This window comes from Mus musculus, chromosome 9 (genome assembly GCF_000001635.26).
Source record: "Mus musculus strain C57BL/6J chromosome 9, GRCm38.p6 C57BL/6J".
NCBI classification, from domain to species: Eukaryota; Metazoa; Chordata; class Mammalia; order Rodentia; family Muridae; genus Mus; species Mus musculus.
Genome location: NC_000075.6, coordinates 54,187,264 through 54,203,214, shown reverse-complemented (window position 1 = coordinate 54,203,214; position 15,951 = coordinate 54,187,264). Strand labels below are relative to the sequence as shown.

The following is a 15,951-nucleotide window of genomic DNA, read 5'->3' as shown; positions in this document are numbered from 1 at the left end:
CCAGAAATAATGGGTGGGTGAGACAGCTTCCCTAAAACTGACTCAGGACAACATATGGATCTGAATATCCCTTGTGGGTTTTTATTTTCTCTCTCCTGCTGTAAAACAATTAGCTTCCTATTCGAAACTTGCTGAGAAGGGCGGCCAGGACCCCCATGTCAGGCGACAGAAAGCAAGGGGCAGGAGTGACCATGGATAGACCAGCTCCACTTTTAAATGACCCTGAACTTGCTGAGTCCATGTCGAGGATTCATTTCTAAAGGGAAACGTTACTATACCTCAGGATTTTTCCATCTCTAGTAACCCAACGATTCCTCATTGCAGATCTTGGGTAGCTGTCTGTGACTATAGCTATGGCTACGTGGCCACGGCTCTGCCAAGATGACCAGGCCGGAAACTTTTGGTTTGTTTGTCTTACTTTATCTCTAGAAACAGAACTAGATGTAGCATCTTGCTCCTTTTCTTTTAAAAATATTTTCATATATAAATGAAAATATATATAATGAATATTTAATGGTACACCTTGACCACTTCTCTTTGTTCTCATCTCTCATCTCTCTCTCTCTTTCTCTCTCTCTTTCTCCAGGCAAGCCTCTTCATAAGTCTTGTGTGTGTGCATGTATATGTGTGTGTGCATTCATTCCACTTATTTGATTAGGGTTGCTATTTGGGCAAGGGTCACTAAACAATGGCCACATCACTGAGGGACATGAGACCTCCTCCCCAGCAACCATTCACTACCTTGCCCCTTAATGTTTCATTTTGTTTTATGAAAACCTCTGAGGCTTTTTCTATGGTGCCCTCCCAGTCAAAAGCTAGAGTGCCCCGGGACCCATTTCAGAGAAATTTATAGCAGGTAGGAGATAGTTCTGGGAAAGAAGGAAGCTGACTCTCTCAGGAGGAGAGGATGACCTGAAGGAGCTGGGAGATAGAACAGTGGAAGCGGGGGTGGGGGTGGGGGTGGGGGAGAGAAGGCCAAGGCAGAGGAGGAAGAGGAGGAGGAGGAAAAAGGAACTCTTGTAGGTAGAGTGTTTTTAGGCCAGTGAGGAACTGACTGTGAGTGGAGGTCACTGATGAGACCAGCCAGGATGTGTCTGAAACCCTTACAGGCAAGTAGAAGCAAGAAACGGGTATAAGTAAAACGGAACCAGAAACCATCCAGCCTTAAGTGTGCCGGACAAAGCGATGGGGAAAGCCGGAGAGGCATGCCCGCGGGTTACCATGGGGAACGAAGGTATGGACAGTGAAATGAAATACAATGCGGCGCGAGGCTACCTTTCACGGGCCTAGGCGTGCCCCTGAGTAGTTACACCATGCAAACAGACCTGGTGTGAAAGGTTTATTGGGGATAAAGGAGAGGAGTGAGGACCTGGGGAAGAGGATAAAGGTAGGTGAGAACAGAGTCATGAGGGTAGAGAAGAGGGGGAAAGGGAGAGGGAAGGAGGGAGGGAGGGACGGAGGGAGAGAGGGGAGGGGACAGGGGAGAGGGGAAGAGGGGGAGAGAGAGGGAGAGAGGGAGAAAGATGGGGGGTGGTGTCCTGGAGTGGCTGGCGTTTCCTTCCATACTGATGCAAGCACCTGTCCCATCTGGTAGCAGGTGATTACGTAAGCAACTGCTAGGTCCGGGGGGGGGGGGGGGGGGCAGACAGCGAAATTGCCTGCTCCCTAATATGCAGTGCAGACTCCCGGTCACAGGTTTGCAGCGAGCACATCTGAAGGCCTGGGTATGGTTCAGGAAGTGGAATCTAACTGCGAAGGAGAGAGGCACACATTCCTGTCTTTGTAGGAGCTCACATGAGGCAGAAGAGGAAACTGAAGGAAAGCTACAAATTTTAATCAGTTAATACTCCATTTGACTTTAAAGAGATTTGAGCAGTTTTTTAGTAAAACAACTAAAACTGAAGGCTAAGTAGAAATAAATGATTTCTATTATTCTCAACCTCTTCTCTACAGATAGAGTTTCAGAGAGCTGATCTTAGGAGGGTCAGCTGACCTTCTGGCCGCCAGGCATAACTGAACAAATTTCAGAAAAGACACCAACGATTAGACCCCACGATGTGGTTCTTTGAAAGCTATGGCATTTGACTCAGCTGCTGAGCCTGAGAGGAGGCTGTAAATAGACCGGAATGGGCACTGGATTCGTTTGGTGTGTAGTTTTAGAGGAAGGCGGTACTACTCCATGCTGTGTGGCTACCAGGATATCTCCCTCAACAGGCATGTCACCTACTCAACCTCTGAAAGCTCTGAAACTTGTAGCCACCCAGAGAGGATTGACTGTCCTCCCAGGAATCCTCAAGATTTTTCATAGGAGCTTTTAAAAACGAATCGAGCAGCCGGGCGTGGTGGCGCACGCCTTTGATCCCAGCACTCGGGAGGCAGAGGCAGGCATATTTCTGAGTTCGAGGCCAGCCTGGTCTACAGTGTGAGTTCCAGGACAGCCAGGGCTATACAGAGAAACTGTCTCTAAAAACCAAAAAAACAAACAAACAAACAAACAACAAAAAAAACAACCAAAAAAAAAAAACAATCAAACAAACAAAAAACCAAAAACCCAAAAAAAAAACCAAAAAACCAAAACAACGAATTGAATACTAGAGAATCTAGACGGAAGATATGAATTACATTCAGCTGACTGTACCTTGTCATCAAGAATTGAGCAGAAGGTACTGTGAGCTGCTATTTAAGTTAAATCGGGGCTAGCCCACTGTAGTCTCTCGCAGAAGAATCTTTGATCCTCTGGTCTTGGGTCTGGGCTCGAGTACCAGAAAATGGGCAAGTATAAGAATAGGAAAGCAAACTACCCCCCTCTTTCCCTTGAGCAGGCATGGCTGGGTCCCACCAACCTCTGGGGCATTGCTAGGTCCCACCAACCTCTGGGACATGGCTGGGTTCCAGCAACCACTGGGCACTAGAAGTTCAATCTCTCCCCGCCAGAGCAGGTAGAGGTTGAAGCGCTAGGAACAACAAGGAGTACAGAAAGAAGCTGGATAGGGCTAGGGTGGCTGCTGTACAAGTAGAAAAGGAAGGACTTCAGGTCTTGCCCAATAAAGGAACCAGAAAAGGGGCTCTATATCCCCTTGCGTAGGGGGTCTGACCTCAAGGACACAGGCCCATGAGGGAAGCTATAGGGAGTGTCTGGTTCACGCTGAATTGGTCTCCTGCTCCCAGGATGCTGGCAGTGATCCCAGCCAGACCCTCAGCCTTACAGAACCTTAAGAAGGGCAGCACTGCCAGCCCAAGGATACTCTGTGGATTGAGGGAGTTCTACGAATATTATCAACTTATGAATAAACAAGTCTAGCCAGGTGGTGGTGGTGCACGCCTTTAATCCCAGCACTTGGGAAGCAGAGGCAGATGTATTTCTGAGTTTGAGGCCAGCCTGGTCTACAGAGTGAGATCCAGGAGAGCCAGGGCTACGCAGAGAAACCTTGTCTCGAAAAACCAAATAAATAAATAAATAAATAAATAAATAAATAAATCTATCAAATCAGTTTTGGAAACATGAAAAATGGCTTTTCTGGAGACATCATTCTTCAACCATTAAACATTTCTATACTGATAACAAGTAAAACATGGGCCAGAAGCCCAAGGAAATAAAGGAGAATACCTTTCTTTAGGTTCAGGACTTTTTTTTGGGGGGGGGTGATAGCTTGCTGTGACTGGACATGGGGAGGCTATGATAGGAGGAGCAGCCAGTTAAAAAGATAGGGAGAAGGAAGGATGAGAAGTGCCAAGATTCTGAAGCCAATACAAGAAGGCTCTGGTCTGGAGGTTTGGAGAGGCTTGACAAGTTTGTATTCAACGCGACCACGGGGTCCCGGTGAGGGCATCTAAGTGGCTGTGTGTAGGCAGGGCAGCTGGGGCTTGAGAGGTGGATGGGGTGGGGCCAAGGAAAGACTGGAGGGAATTCCCACCAAGAGGTCAGTGCACAGGCCAAAGCACAGACATAAGGAGTGGGAGCCAAAGCAGGTGAGTGCAGGAGTGGAACAGGAAGGGAAGGCTTGTTGCAGGTCTTAGCACAGACGTAAAGAGGAGCGGCAGCGAGCTCAGTGCCACACAGAGAGATCAAGAAGGGGCAGGGGCTTGGGGGATAAGACTAATACTGTTTTTCCAGAGGACCTAAGTTTGGATCCTAGCTCCCATGTTGAACAGAACTGTCTGCGACTCCAGCTCCAGGGAGCTCTAATGCCCTCTCCTGGCCTCCAAGGATACCTGCACTCACATTATAGCCACATACACATAATTTAAAAAACAACTTAAAAAGAGAGAGAGAGAGAGAGAGAGAGAGAGAGAGAGAGAGGATGAAGGTGGGCATCACTGATGTAGTGAAGTAGGGACTGGGAAACATGTCCAAAGAGAGGCAATGGGCACAAGTGATTTGTTGGAAAGCAAAAGCAGCTAGCGAGAAGAGAGAAGGGTTGGGGTGGGAGAAATAATAAAGAAGGAGGAGAAGCTGGCGTTGTAAGGAGAAGCTGGCGTTGTGGGAATCTTGAGAGTGAACTGCAGGAAGTAGAAAGAGTGAAAAGAGTAGTGGGGGCACAGAGGGAACTTCCAAGTCAGAAAGGTTGGTGTTCACAGGTCATTCTGACACAAGCTTCATTGTCCAGCACTCAGGAATCCCAAGTAAGAGGAGCCAGCACGGGTCACACAGTGAAGCGTGGTCTCAACAAACAAAAAAACTAAGAAAGACAGAGGTATAGCATTGAGTATATTCTGAAAGGTTATTGTGGCTATTGCACCATCGTGTTCATTCACCATTTGATGGGACATCCCAGAAGAGAGATTGGCCATTGCCTTAGCCATGAGGTCAGATCAGGGGACCAGTGACACTATCTCTACACTGTCTACTCTTTTTGTAAAACTGGGAGGAAAATATAGAATTAAAAAAAAAGATTCCTTTTGACTCATGCTTTTTGGACATATACCAACTGCTGTGTATCAGTCGTATCTCCTTGTTCATCAAGGATGCTGTCTAAGTCTGCCTGCCTCCCCTGGTACCCAGCTTCTCGGACCCCGTCTGCCTTGCGTTTTCTGTTAACTCATTTTTCTCCTTATGTTCTCCTCTTTTTCTGTCATTAAATCTTGGTGTCCTTTGAGACCATTCTCAGTCTGAACAGCTTTACTGAATGGTGCTTTCCGCAGCCCAGGGGTTAATGTCCACGTACACATTTTCCTGCAGTCTTCCGCTCAGAGCTGCCTCGAGCTCCCAGATATTAGCATCTGCGCATGTCTGAACAGTTCCTGGAACTCAATGCATTTCTGTCTCAAAGAATGGCACCACCATCCCTCAAAGTTGAAATTTCCAGTCTGGGAGCTTAGGGATGGTTCCTAACACTCTTGTTGACCCTGTTCCAGCAAATTTAAATCAAAACCACTTACACCACTTCAAATACCAAATGTCTCTTGACCCATCTGCCTCCTTGAGCCCCCAGCTCTCTCTCACCCCCCTCTTGTCTACAGAACTGTGGAAGATAACCAGTGTGTCTCCTTTCCACCTCAAAAGTTGTCAGTGTGTCTTACTACCTCTGTGATACTCTTTCTTCTGCCACCAGAGTGTTTGAAAATTTCTGAAGATGTGATCTTACTGACTTCTGCTCTTGTCCTTTGATGTACAGGACAAGTCCTTCAAGTCAAACTGCTGCCATCTTCATGAGTTGAGCTGTGCCCACTTGCAAAAGATCATCACAGCTGGGTCTGTTGATTGTTGACATTTTCTCATTCAAGGAGGGGTAGGAGGGTCATGGGATCTGCATGTTCATATCTAGCCACTCCTCCTACCCAGTTGTATGCAGTTCTGCCCTAATTGTACCTAGAGTCAGGGAGGGGCTGGCCTATATAAAGTGGGAAGAACTAGGGCGGGGTTTCATTTATGTGTCAACAGCCATGGGTGGTGCAGACTGTCCTGTGTGGGGGCTTTAAGGCCACCTGTGCTCCAGCCCGTAACCTTTCACCCATATCTCTGTAAGTAAGCCCAATGAACTCATTGGCTCTTCAGAGTGAGCTGTGGTGGAATCATGCCTCCGAATGTCTTTAGGACCTCTGATGAGGGGATAGTTGTTTATATATTCTCCAAGGAAGGAATTTTGGTGACACCCTTCATTTCCTCTCATTTCACACTTAGTTAGCTTCTCGTTTCTCTTAGGAAAAACTCCAGCATCTTTACCACAACCACAGTCTATACGAATGTGCCAGGCCCAGTGTGCTTCACATATACCCCTCTTTTGGAGCTTTGGAACCTAGCTTTCTTGCTGTCTCTCTGTCTCTCTGTCTCTCTGTCTCTCTGTCTCTGTCTCTGTGTGTGTGTCTTTGTCTCTGTGTGTGTGTCTGTCTGTGTTTCTTTCTTGCTTGCTAATGGCTCTTTTTTCTTAGCATCAAGCTTTCCCATCCACTTCTACCAAGCCTTCCACTCTACAGTCCCTCTCTTCTTAGAACAGAATGTTCTCCAGACAAAAGACTCTCTGCTCTCTCTAGAAGTTGTCGTTCACTTGAAAAACCATCCCATAAATGTTTTTATGTTTTCAAGATCCTCAACTCCAGGGAGTTGAGGTTACAAATGTCTTGCTTCTAGTGGTAACCTTAGGAGTCATTCCCCCGGGGGAAAGCCCAATGAAAGGGGTGCACCGAGGGGGAGCCAACATGGCTAGGCTATGTTTTCAGGAACGAGGGACATAAAAGCGGGAGTCTGGGGATACTGGAGAGAATGAAAAAGAGGGAGACTTGTACTCATTCCTCAGACTCAGACTCACCAGCTAGTCTCCCTGGTGGACAGACAGAAAGTAGTAGTGGTATGATCTGATAACACCTACATCCATTCCTTGCAGAGGCTTTAACTGGGGTGTCTAGGAATCCCTTCTGGCAATATGGGGACTAAGGCTGTACCCTAACCCAAAGGTTGTCAGGACACCAAAGCCAGACTCTGTCCCTTCAGGTTTTGCCATGAATCAAGCTGGGGACTTTGCATAGAGACTTGGCATTTCATTAGCCTGAGGTTGACCAGGGCATTAAGTGAAGGCATTACACCTGAGACAATGACCTTTAGGGGGACAGTGAAGACTCTGGTAGTTATATTGCTCTTGAAGGCACTGAGCACTTGAAAGTTGTGCACATGTATGTGTGCGGGTGGGTGCATCGAATGCTCCTCTGTGTATGTGTGCATGCATGTTTGTGCATTTGTGTGTGAGTATGTGTGTATTTTCCATGATGTGAACAATCATGTATTCCTCGTGCTAGAGCATTGACAACACTAAACAGACTAAAGATACGATTCCTCCCAAATCTAGCTCAGTGAGGCAATGAGTTTACTGGTGTTCCAGGAACACAGGTGACAAAAAGGCAGGCGCTTCACTGAAGGCCCACCCCAGCACGGGGGAAGACTCACAGCGTGACACACCTCAAACCCTCTGATCAATTGGCAGGCATTTCCAGTGAAGAGAATTTCCTCACACTCATCTCTCAGTTCTACAATGCTGGAAATGGATCACACACACCATGCGGCATTCTGAATATCCCGAATCCTGAGCTTCCTGTCTGCCTCCAGGAGGGAACATTTCGACTCATAGGAAATAGCTACATGTATGTGTCTGTTGTTGTTGTTAATTGTGTGTGTATGTGTCTATGTGTATGTGTGTGTGTTCAAATGCTTCAGTGCCATTGTGGAGGTCAGAGGACAGTATAAGAGTTGGTTCTCTCTTTCTACCTTGTGGGTTCCGGGGCTCAAATACAGGCTGCAAGTGCCTTTACCCCCTAAGCTATCTCATTGGCCTGCTTCCTTTTTCTGTTGAGCATTTTATTCTCTGCAAGAGAAAAAAAAAACTGTCCAAAGTTAACAAAGGGAGCAGCTACAAACAGCTGCCGACTCTTCATTTCCCACTCAGAGCAACTGGAAAACTGTAACAATTAGACTGCTCATCATATGCACAGACACTTTTCCAGTGTCTTGAACTTAATTATTATTGAATGGTAGCGTAATATAATGAGTTAACAAATGAAGAACAAACTGAATAAATTCAATTGTGAAATTTCTGTGGTTGCTAGAAACCAAAGGTTGCGTAGAGGTCAGGGGAGAAATGTTATTACATAGTGCCCTAGAGTCTGGTGAAAGGTATGGCCTTTCTCCCCTCAAAAGTGCATGTGTGGGTTGGAGAGACCCTACTCCACGGCTAAGAGTGCTGGCTGCTCACAGGAATGTGCACTTTCGGTTCCCAGCCCTCATGGCAGGCAACTCACACGTGCCTGTGACTCTAGCTCCCTCTTCTGGCCTCGTCAAGCACCTGCATAAATATGTGCATACACCCATGCAAACACACACATAAAAATAATATATTTAAAAAAAAAAAGTGTATGTGAGCCCATTCAAAAATTTCTGCAGCACATCAGGGAATCCACAGAGCTCCTGATGTCCAATTTGAAATCACTTTTGTGGACATAGAGTTCCAGTGTGAGGTCAAACTCAGGTCAAACTCAGCCAAAATTTTCTGCCTGTATCTACTACATAAGCTTGGAGTGGGTCATCTGCCATTGGAAAATGCATTTGATGAAAATGATACAAGCTTCTCAAACTTAAGTTTTTGGCTTTTTTGTTTCTGCTTTTTGTTTTGTTTTTGTTTTTAACTACTGCCATCTCTAAAGCTCCTCCCTGTAAGAGTTTTTGATAAAACCTGACTGAAGACACCTCAGCATGCTGTTGTTGAAACCTGCAGGTCCAGCAGCTCAGCCTAAAGAGGAATGACCTGCACAGGGCACAAGTCATCACTAGGAACAGATGGCTGAGTGGCACCTGAGTCACTGCAGGGCACACTACTCTTACTGTTCTCTGCCCACTCCATCATTTTTCCTTTCTCCCTCTTTTAAAAAAAGATTTATTTATTTTATGTATGTGAGTACATTGTAGCTGTATTCAGACACACCAGAAGAGGACATCAGATCCCATTACAGATGGTTGTGAGCCACCATGTGATTGCTGGAAGTTGAACTCAGGATCTCTGGAAGAACAGCCAGTGTTCCTAACCACTGAGCTATCTCTCCAGCCTCCTTCTTTCTCCCTCTTTATTCGTGCCCCTTCCATCCCCACTGCCTCTCCTGCTGACCCCCATGAACACTGTTTAACCAGCCTATGGTCCTAGTTCTAGATCCTCATTAAAGCCACCAAAGACTGCCATGAGTAACATATCTTGAATTTCATAGATGCCCTAATGAAGACTCTCTGAACACTTTGATGGTGCCCAAGAAATGCATTCTTTCTGTAGAAGGGTACAGTCCGGGAAAATAATTTTGATTATGGGTAGGAATTAGGACATTGTGTATGTTGATTTATTTTTATAATTATATATTTATAGTGTGTGTGTGTCCTGGGGGATGAACTCAGGTTGTTAGACTTGGGTACGGGAGCCTTTTCCTGCTCATGATTTGTTTTGTTAATTGAGTTTGCTTTTAATAAGGAGGATTGCCTCAGCAAATGCTGCTGATGAAATCACAGCATTGTGATTGTTCCTCTGGAATGAACTTCAGAGAGTTGACTCTCAATTGAGCACGTCACTCTACTAACTCAAGGGCGAGATGATAAGGTTCTATCAGACCAACTGTTGAACAGAACCTGAGCCTCCCAAGGTCATCCTTGTTTTGACTTGTAACCACAAATTTGTCTTGTCTAAGTGTCCAATCACTATAAAACAAAATGCCCATCTCTCCAATCCAGCACCCTTCCAAGTGACAGGAGCCACAGCCAAACCGCTGGGTTACGTTCTAACTCCACCACTGCTTTCTTCCCATAGAACTTTACTTTTTTTTTTTTCTTCTGAGGCCAAATAGCGCAAGATGTTCTTGGAAATGCTGAACCCCATGCAGTATAATGTCACCATCATGGTCCCGGAAACTGTGACTGTCAGTGCCATGCCACTCCTGCTGATCATGGGCCTCCTTCTCCTGATTTGGAATTGTGAGAGCTCGTCTTCAATACCAGGTAAGCTGTTGCTTTAATTCTACACTAACAGAAAGAGTTTCACGGGGCTTTTTGGTCTGTGGCATGCATTATCTATTTATTTTATTTTATTTGTTTGTTTATTTATTTTGTAAGAAGAGCAAAATTGCTCTTCTTCGAAGAAGAAGCACAGCTCACAAGCTGGACTTGTGAAGATTAGGACATGGTAAACTGATCACCTGCCCACGACAGATGACCACATCACAAATGGGTGTTAGATGCTCCCTCCAGTCTGGGCAGTGCTTTGGGAGGTTTGACATGGAGTAGGCAGGGTCAAGTTCTAGAATTTTTGGCTAAATTAAAACAAGCACCACCCGATTCTAATAGATTCCAGCTCTGCTGTGCCAGCCGGCGAAGCGCCTCTGGGCTGCCCTCTCTCGCGTCCTCTTCCTTCCCCTCTGCCCTCTGTCCTCAGGGACACCTTCCCCTCCCTTGCTTGCGTTTATCCTTTCTCTCAATCGTATTCTTCATTTCTTTTATTGGCAGCGTGGTGATGGTGATGGTGCCATAAGGGTTGAATGAGAACTGGCTATTGGGAGAAGAATAGGGACAAGGCCCATTCTCTGGGAGCATCAGAGTCGGACAGAATTATTCCAAGGTCTTTGTGTCAGTCGAAAGCAGAGACTAATATAATTCTTCTGATAATCTCAGTGAACCATTTTGCCACCGGGGCTGAAATGATCAATTATTAAGTTAATTCAGAACAAACAGAAATTTCAGACAGTGTCTTTAAGTTTAGGTATGAGTTCCTCACACTATCACCAGTTTCTAGCTCTGTAAGCTATCCAACAAGGCCTGTTTCAAAACCATAGTGACCACACATTCACAAATGTGCTGAGACTCTGAACAAGGCAGTTGGAAGTGACAGCTGCACCAGGGAGTGCACAGACCAAACGCTGTGCCTGGATTCTTTCTCATGTGTTTCCCATAGTTGCCCATCTATCTGGTTCAGCCTGGCACTTTAATTTCTAATTTAGCTGAACACTGAGTTAAGTGTGTTGACGTCTACCTTGGCTTGGATACTCCCTGCCACAGATTTCCCTTCCAGTGGTGAGCTCCTTGGTCAGGGGAAAGGATGAGGGTAGGATGCAGTAGAACATCTCTGTTTCCCTGTCATAGGCTCAGATGCTAAAGTCCAGCCTGTATCATAAGAAATCAGCACCGTATCTGTCAAGAAAGCCACACAATTCTCAAATTTTAGTATAAGAACAACTTTAAAGGAGATTAGTTTGCTAGCTGGTTCCCAAGCCCTTCCCTGGAGTGTTTGAATTGCAACCTTAAACAGTTTTGTTGTTGTTGTTGTTGGGTGTTTTGTTTTGTTTTGTTTTTGAGACAGGGACCTCGCTATGCAGCCGGGACCATTCGGCTTGTCTAAAACTCATTATGTAATGTAGATCAGGCTGGTGTTGAACTCACAGAGATTTATCCGCCTCTCCCTCCTGAGTGCTGGGATTAAAATCACGTAACCACCACACTTGGCTAAAACATATACTTTTAAAAGAGGCACAGTGAGAAGTGACAGTCCTGGGGCCTGGGTCAGGAAGGGAGGTGGTACTTCCTGTATTTACCACTTCTGGGCCAGGGATATGGCACTGCTTGTCTTCAGTGTCAATCACCTAGACAGGACAGTGGTCCTGTTGGTAGAGCCTGTGGGTTGATACTGTAAAACCTTTCCTTGGTGGTTTTTCATGAGCAGCCAAGTTTGAGAGCCACAGAGATAAGCCCAACTCCTCTGTGTGTTAGAAGGGGAAAGCCCCGGATGATCTGTGTTGCCAAGGAACATGGTTTAAGAAGTAAGAGAAGCCAGAAAGTCCAAACAAAATAAAGGGTTAAATCCCAAAGGAGGGAAATGGTCTGCTGATGCCCAGCTAGAAGGAAGACAGGAGCCCCGAGGAGAAAATCAGACTGTGAGTTCCCACCTTACAGTCACACTTTGCAAATGCAAGCTCTGGTCAGTTCTCCACAGAGGCCCAGCCCAGGATTCTCTGGCTCCTGTCAGGCATAGGAAATAAGAAAACTGGTCTGTCCTTCTGGACTCTTCCGTCATTGCTCCCAAATAATGACTCTCTGGACTCTTGGATTCACAACTTTGAGGGTATTCTGGGTCCTAAAAAGCCTAAGGGAATTTAAAAGCTGTAGTGACTAAAAGCCCTTATCTAGTAAACTTCAGTTGAGGCGGCTTTCTGCTCACTGTCTGGTAATGTTGGTGACAGTGCCAGGTTTTGGTTTTTTGTTTTTTGTTTTTGTAGAAGAAACTGTAGTCAAAGAGGAGAGGTTTTACCCCCTGTGTTATGGCTCATGGAGCGATCTAAGCCTCATCATTTATGCTTGCTGAGAAGTCAAGCTAGATCTTTGCTTGACAGCAAGGGATAGGCAAGGAACAAAGGTGGGGGCCCTGACATGGAAAGGCAGGCTGATACGGAGGGGAAGGAGGCTGCAAAAGTTGGGGAGCAAAGACTGGTTCCCGTGGGAGGCAGTGCCACTTCAATTCTGATCAATATCCCAAGTCCTCTAGTTCAGCATGTGTTGCCTTCTCCCTGGCAACCTTCCCTTCCTCGAACACAAGGCTGCCCCAGTCTTGACATTGGTTCTCTCCCTGTAGGTAATAGATTCTTTCTTGGGCATTTCACACAAAGGAGTGTGACATGCGACACTCGGGAGTAGACATGACAACATGTCCCTCTTTTTTCTTAAGAAAATATTTTACAGAAAACTGAACAAGGTGACGACAGACTTGCTATCAGAGTTCTTCACAAGGAATAGGATGCTAACTATTCCAGATGGTCTTCACGCCATCCTCTCTTCCTCTATTTCTCTTCTTCCTTTTCCCCATCTCTCCCTTTCTCCCTCCCCCCCCCTTCTGTCTCTTTCAGAGGTAAAATGTTTTTCCTGGATTTTGTAACAATTACTGCCTTGTGACAGTTTGGGACCCAATGTCATACCGTCAGACAATATAGATTTTTTTGTCTTGTTTTAAATATTTTAGCAATACACGTATACTGTTTGTCTCCATTGCTCCTTTTGATTACTGTTAAGTCAGCAGGATCCATCCAGATGGTGATAGCATTGTGCTTCCTTTCCACTGCTATACAGTCTTGAGCGTTACAAAAATCTCACGGTTCATAGAGCAGACAATGCCTCCAGCTGGGGTCCTAAGGACAACAGTCTTGCTGTGAAAAAGGGTGTGCACGCATCTCTCAAGGGTGTATCCATAGGTGTGAAGGCCAGGTTCCAGCTAGATAAGTGTCCCTAACTATCGGCATTTAAGGATGCTCTCTGGCGACATCAGAAGACAGTGAAGTATTTACTGCTCCTGGGAGTGGGCTGCGGGACTCAGTCTATGCCTAGAGAAACATTGCCAGTCTGAGAAGCTGAGAGCTGCCTAATGTGTCAGCAACTAGAATACTTCCCTCATATTTTACCCATCCGTGGTTCAAGATTTACATGTAAATGCAAGGAATATATGCACATAGATATTTGTATAATGTGTTATAATTATTTGCTTTTTTTTTTACATCTCCTTCACTACTCTGCAAGAATATAGATTAATTGTACTTATTGTTATCTCTAGACCTTGACTTGGAACAAATATTTAAACTAGGGTCTCAGGAAATGTTTATTGGATGAATTAAGGTGACATAGAGTTGGGAATTACGTATCCCAAACTCTTCCTGGTAGAATATCCCCCCTCCCGCTCCCTCTCCCTCTCTCTCTCTCTCTCTCTCTCTCTCTCTCCCTCCCTCCCTCCCTTTGCCATCTCTCTCCTTCCTTCCTTCCTTCCTTCCTTCCTTCCTTCCTTCCTTCCTTCCTTTCTTCCCTCCCTCCCTCCCTCCCTCCTCCCTCCCTCCCTCCCTCCCTCCCTCCCTCCCTCCTTCCCTCCCTCCCTCCCTCCCTCCTTCCCTCCCTCCCTCCCTCCTTCCTTCCTTCCTTCCTTCCTTCCTTCCTTCCTTCTTTCCTTCTTTTCTTTCTTTCTTCTAGACAGGGTTTCTCTGTGTAGCCCTGGTAATTCTGGATCTTACTCTATAGACCAGGCTGGTCTTGAATTCAGTGATCTACTGCCTTTGCCTCCTAAGTGCTGGAATTTAAAGCTTTATACCACCACTGCTGCTGCCTGGCTAAATACACAGACTCTTAATCCACATATTGTCTAGCAAGCTTCATTTCTCAATATATACAAATCTCCATTGTCATATCTTTTTAAATAAATGTTTTCATTTTGGCCAGGTATGGTGACACACACCTTTAATCTCAACATTTGGGAGGCAGAGGCAGGCAGATCTCTGTGAGTTCGAGGCCACCCTGGTCTACATAGCAAGTTCCAGGCCAACCAGGTGCTACATAGTAAGACCCATCTCAAAATGTTTTTATTTTGATAATTTTTATGTTTTATGGTAGGGAAATACTATACTAGTAGGGGAATAGTGCCTCCCAAATATAAGCCATTTATAGTATTGCCATTGTGTTTCATGGAGTTTGACTAATAAGTAAATATTTGTAGACAAGTCTTTTTTTAGTCAAGTCAATACTTGGCCTCATATAAATTAAATGTTATATAATCTTCTTCCACTTTTGATCTAAATGTAAAGACAGCCTAAAATGCTCTAAGAAAGAACAAAAACTGTTGTTATTTCATTTAAAAATTTGTGTGTTTGTGTGTATATGTGTGTGTGTGTAGGACAGCACTCAAAAATTCACTCGTTATATTATGCACACACAGCCAGTTTATTTGAAAACACTTGCGGAGCATCTGTGATGTACTGCTATAAATGGTATTTTGTTTACAACACATATTTTAAAGATTAAAAGTTGATATATTTGATATTTTGAAGAACGATGTATTTGATCAAATCTGCTTCTTTAAATTTTTGAGCAAACATAAGGGAATTGTTTCAATATAATGCCAGCACCTACGATATAATATTCTAACTCTACTAGAGTTAGAACATTGAAAACCTTTGACTATATTTTGATTCTATTGATCTTTTGATTCAAAGATCTTCTCTTCAAACAGGAGGAGGAGGAGGAGGAGGTCTGATAATTGTATTAATAGAACTTGGTTACTCCAAAGTGAATGGCTAAACAGTGTTTGCCAAGTTTGGGAGTGAACATCTAGGCCAGATGACTCAGCTGAAAGCTTACACCATCTAGATCATTACACAGATCGTGTAGTCTCATACAACCTGATATGCTTTTGCCTTTATAATGATTTCACTGACAACATGGAATTAAAAAAAAAAAGATTTAGAAAATTATTGTCCATGGTAAACCTTATTTATCTAACTTTTTACTGACCACTAGTAAACTATAGTCTACCAGGTCTGATTGAAATCCCAACACTTGGAAATCTGAGAGGAGAATCTTGGTGTTCCAGGATAGCCTGAGCTAAGCCGTTTAACCCTGTATCAAAAAACACGAAGAATAACCACACGTATGTTTGAAAATGCTGTGGTACTGGGTGTGGTGGCGCATGCCTTTAATCCCTGCACTTGGGAGGCAGAGGCAGGAGAATTTCTGAGTTCGAGGCCACCCTGGTCTACAGAGTGAGTTCCAGGACAGCGAGGACTATATAGAGAAACCCTGTCTCGAAAAACCAAAAAAGAAAAAGAAAAAAAAAAAAAAGAAAATGTTGTGGTGACACACATTACTTTGTATGCTGACCTACAAAGTTAACAGAACAAATGCAAGCTACAAGTTTGCTGTTTGACATAGACCACATACAATTCCCTCCCTTTCCCCTGGGTTCTTGCTCTGCATAATCCTACCATTGTCTATGTTAGCAAAGCTGTAAGCTGGACTCTGCTCTCTGCTGAAACCAGATCCTGTTATGTGAGTCCTAGTGTAGGTTGTGAGTTCTACATTGTAATAATGAGTTCTTAGGTTTGTATTACCTCACGAGATTTTTGCTCAAGACTCCTTTTCATAAACTGAGCCTTCTAAAAGCAGCGGGGTGTTTTGAGACTGAACATTATCCTCGC

General features: G+C 44.8%; 1 protein-coding gene across 4 annotated transcripts in view; it reads left to right on the top strand.

Moving 5' to 3' along the window:
- Positions 1-15,951, top strand: part of Cyp19a1 (cytochrome P450, family 19, subfamily a, polypeptide 1) — a 102,228-nt gene that overhangs the window by 64,950 nt on the left and 21,327 nt on the right. For 2 of the 4 annotated variants that reach the window (NM_001348171.1, NM_001348172.1), the window contains exon 2: positions 9,799-9,958. In NM_001348171.1, coding sequence (NP_001335100.1) covers positions 9,814-9,958 — 145 coding nt within the window. In that variant the 5' untranslated portion in view covers positions 9,799-9,813. Of the gene's footprint in view, positions 1-998; positions 1,235-9,471; positions 9,959-15,951 lie in introns of those variants that run through there. The other 2 variants (NM_001348173.1, NM_007810.4) reach the window with 2 other exon arrangements.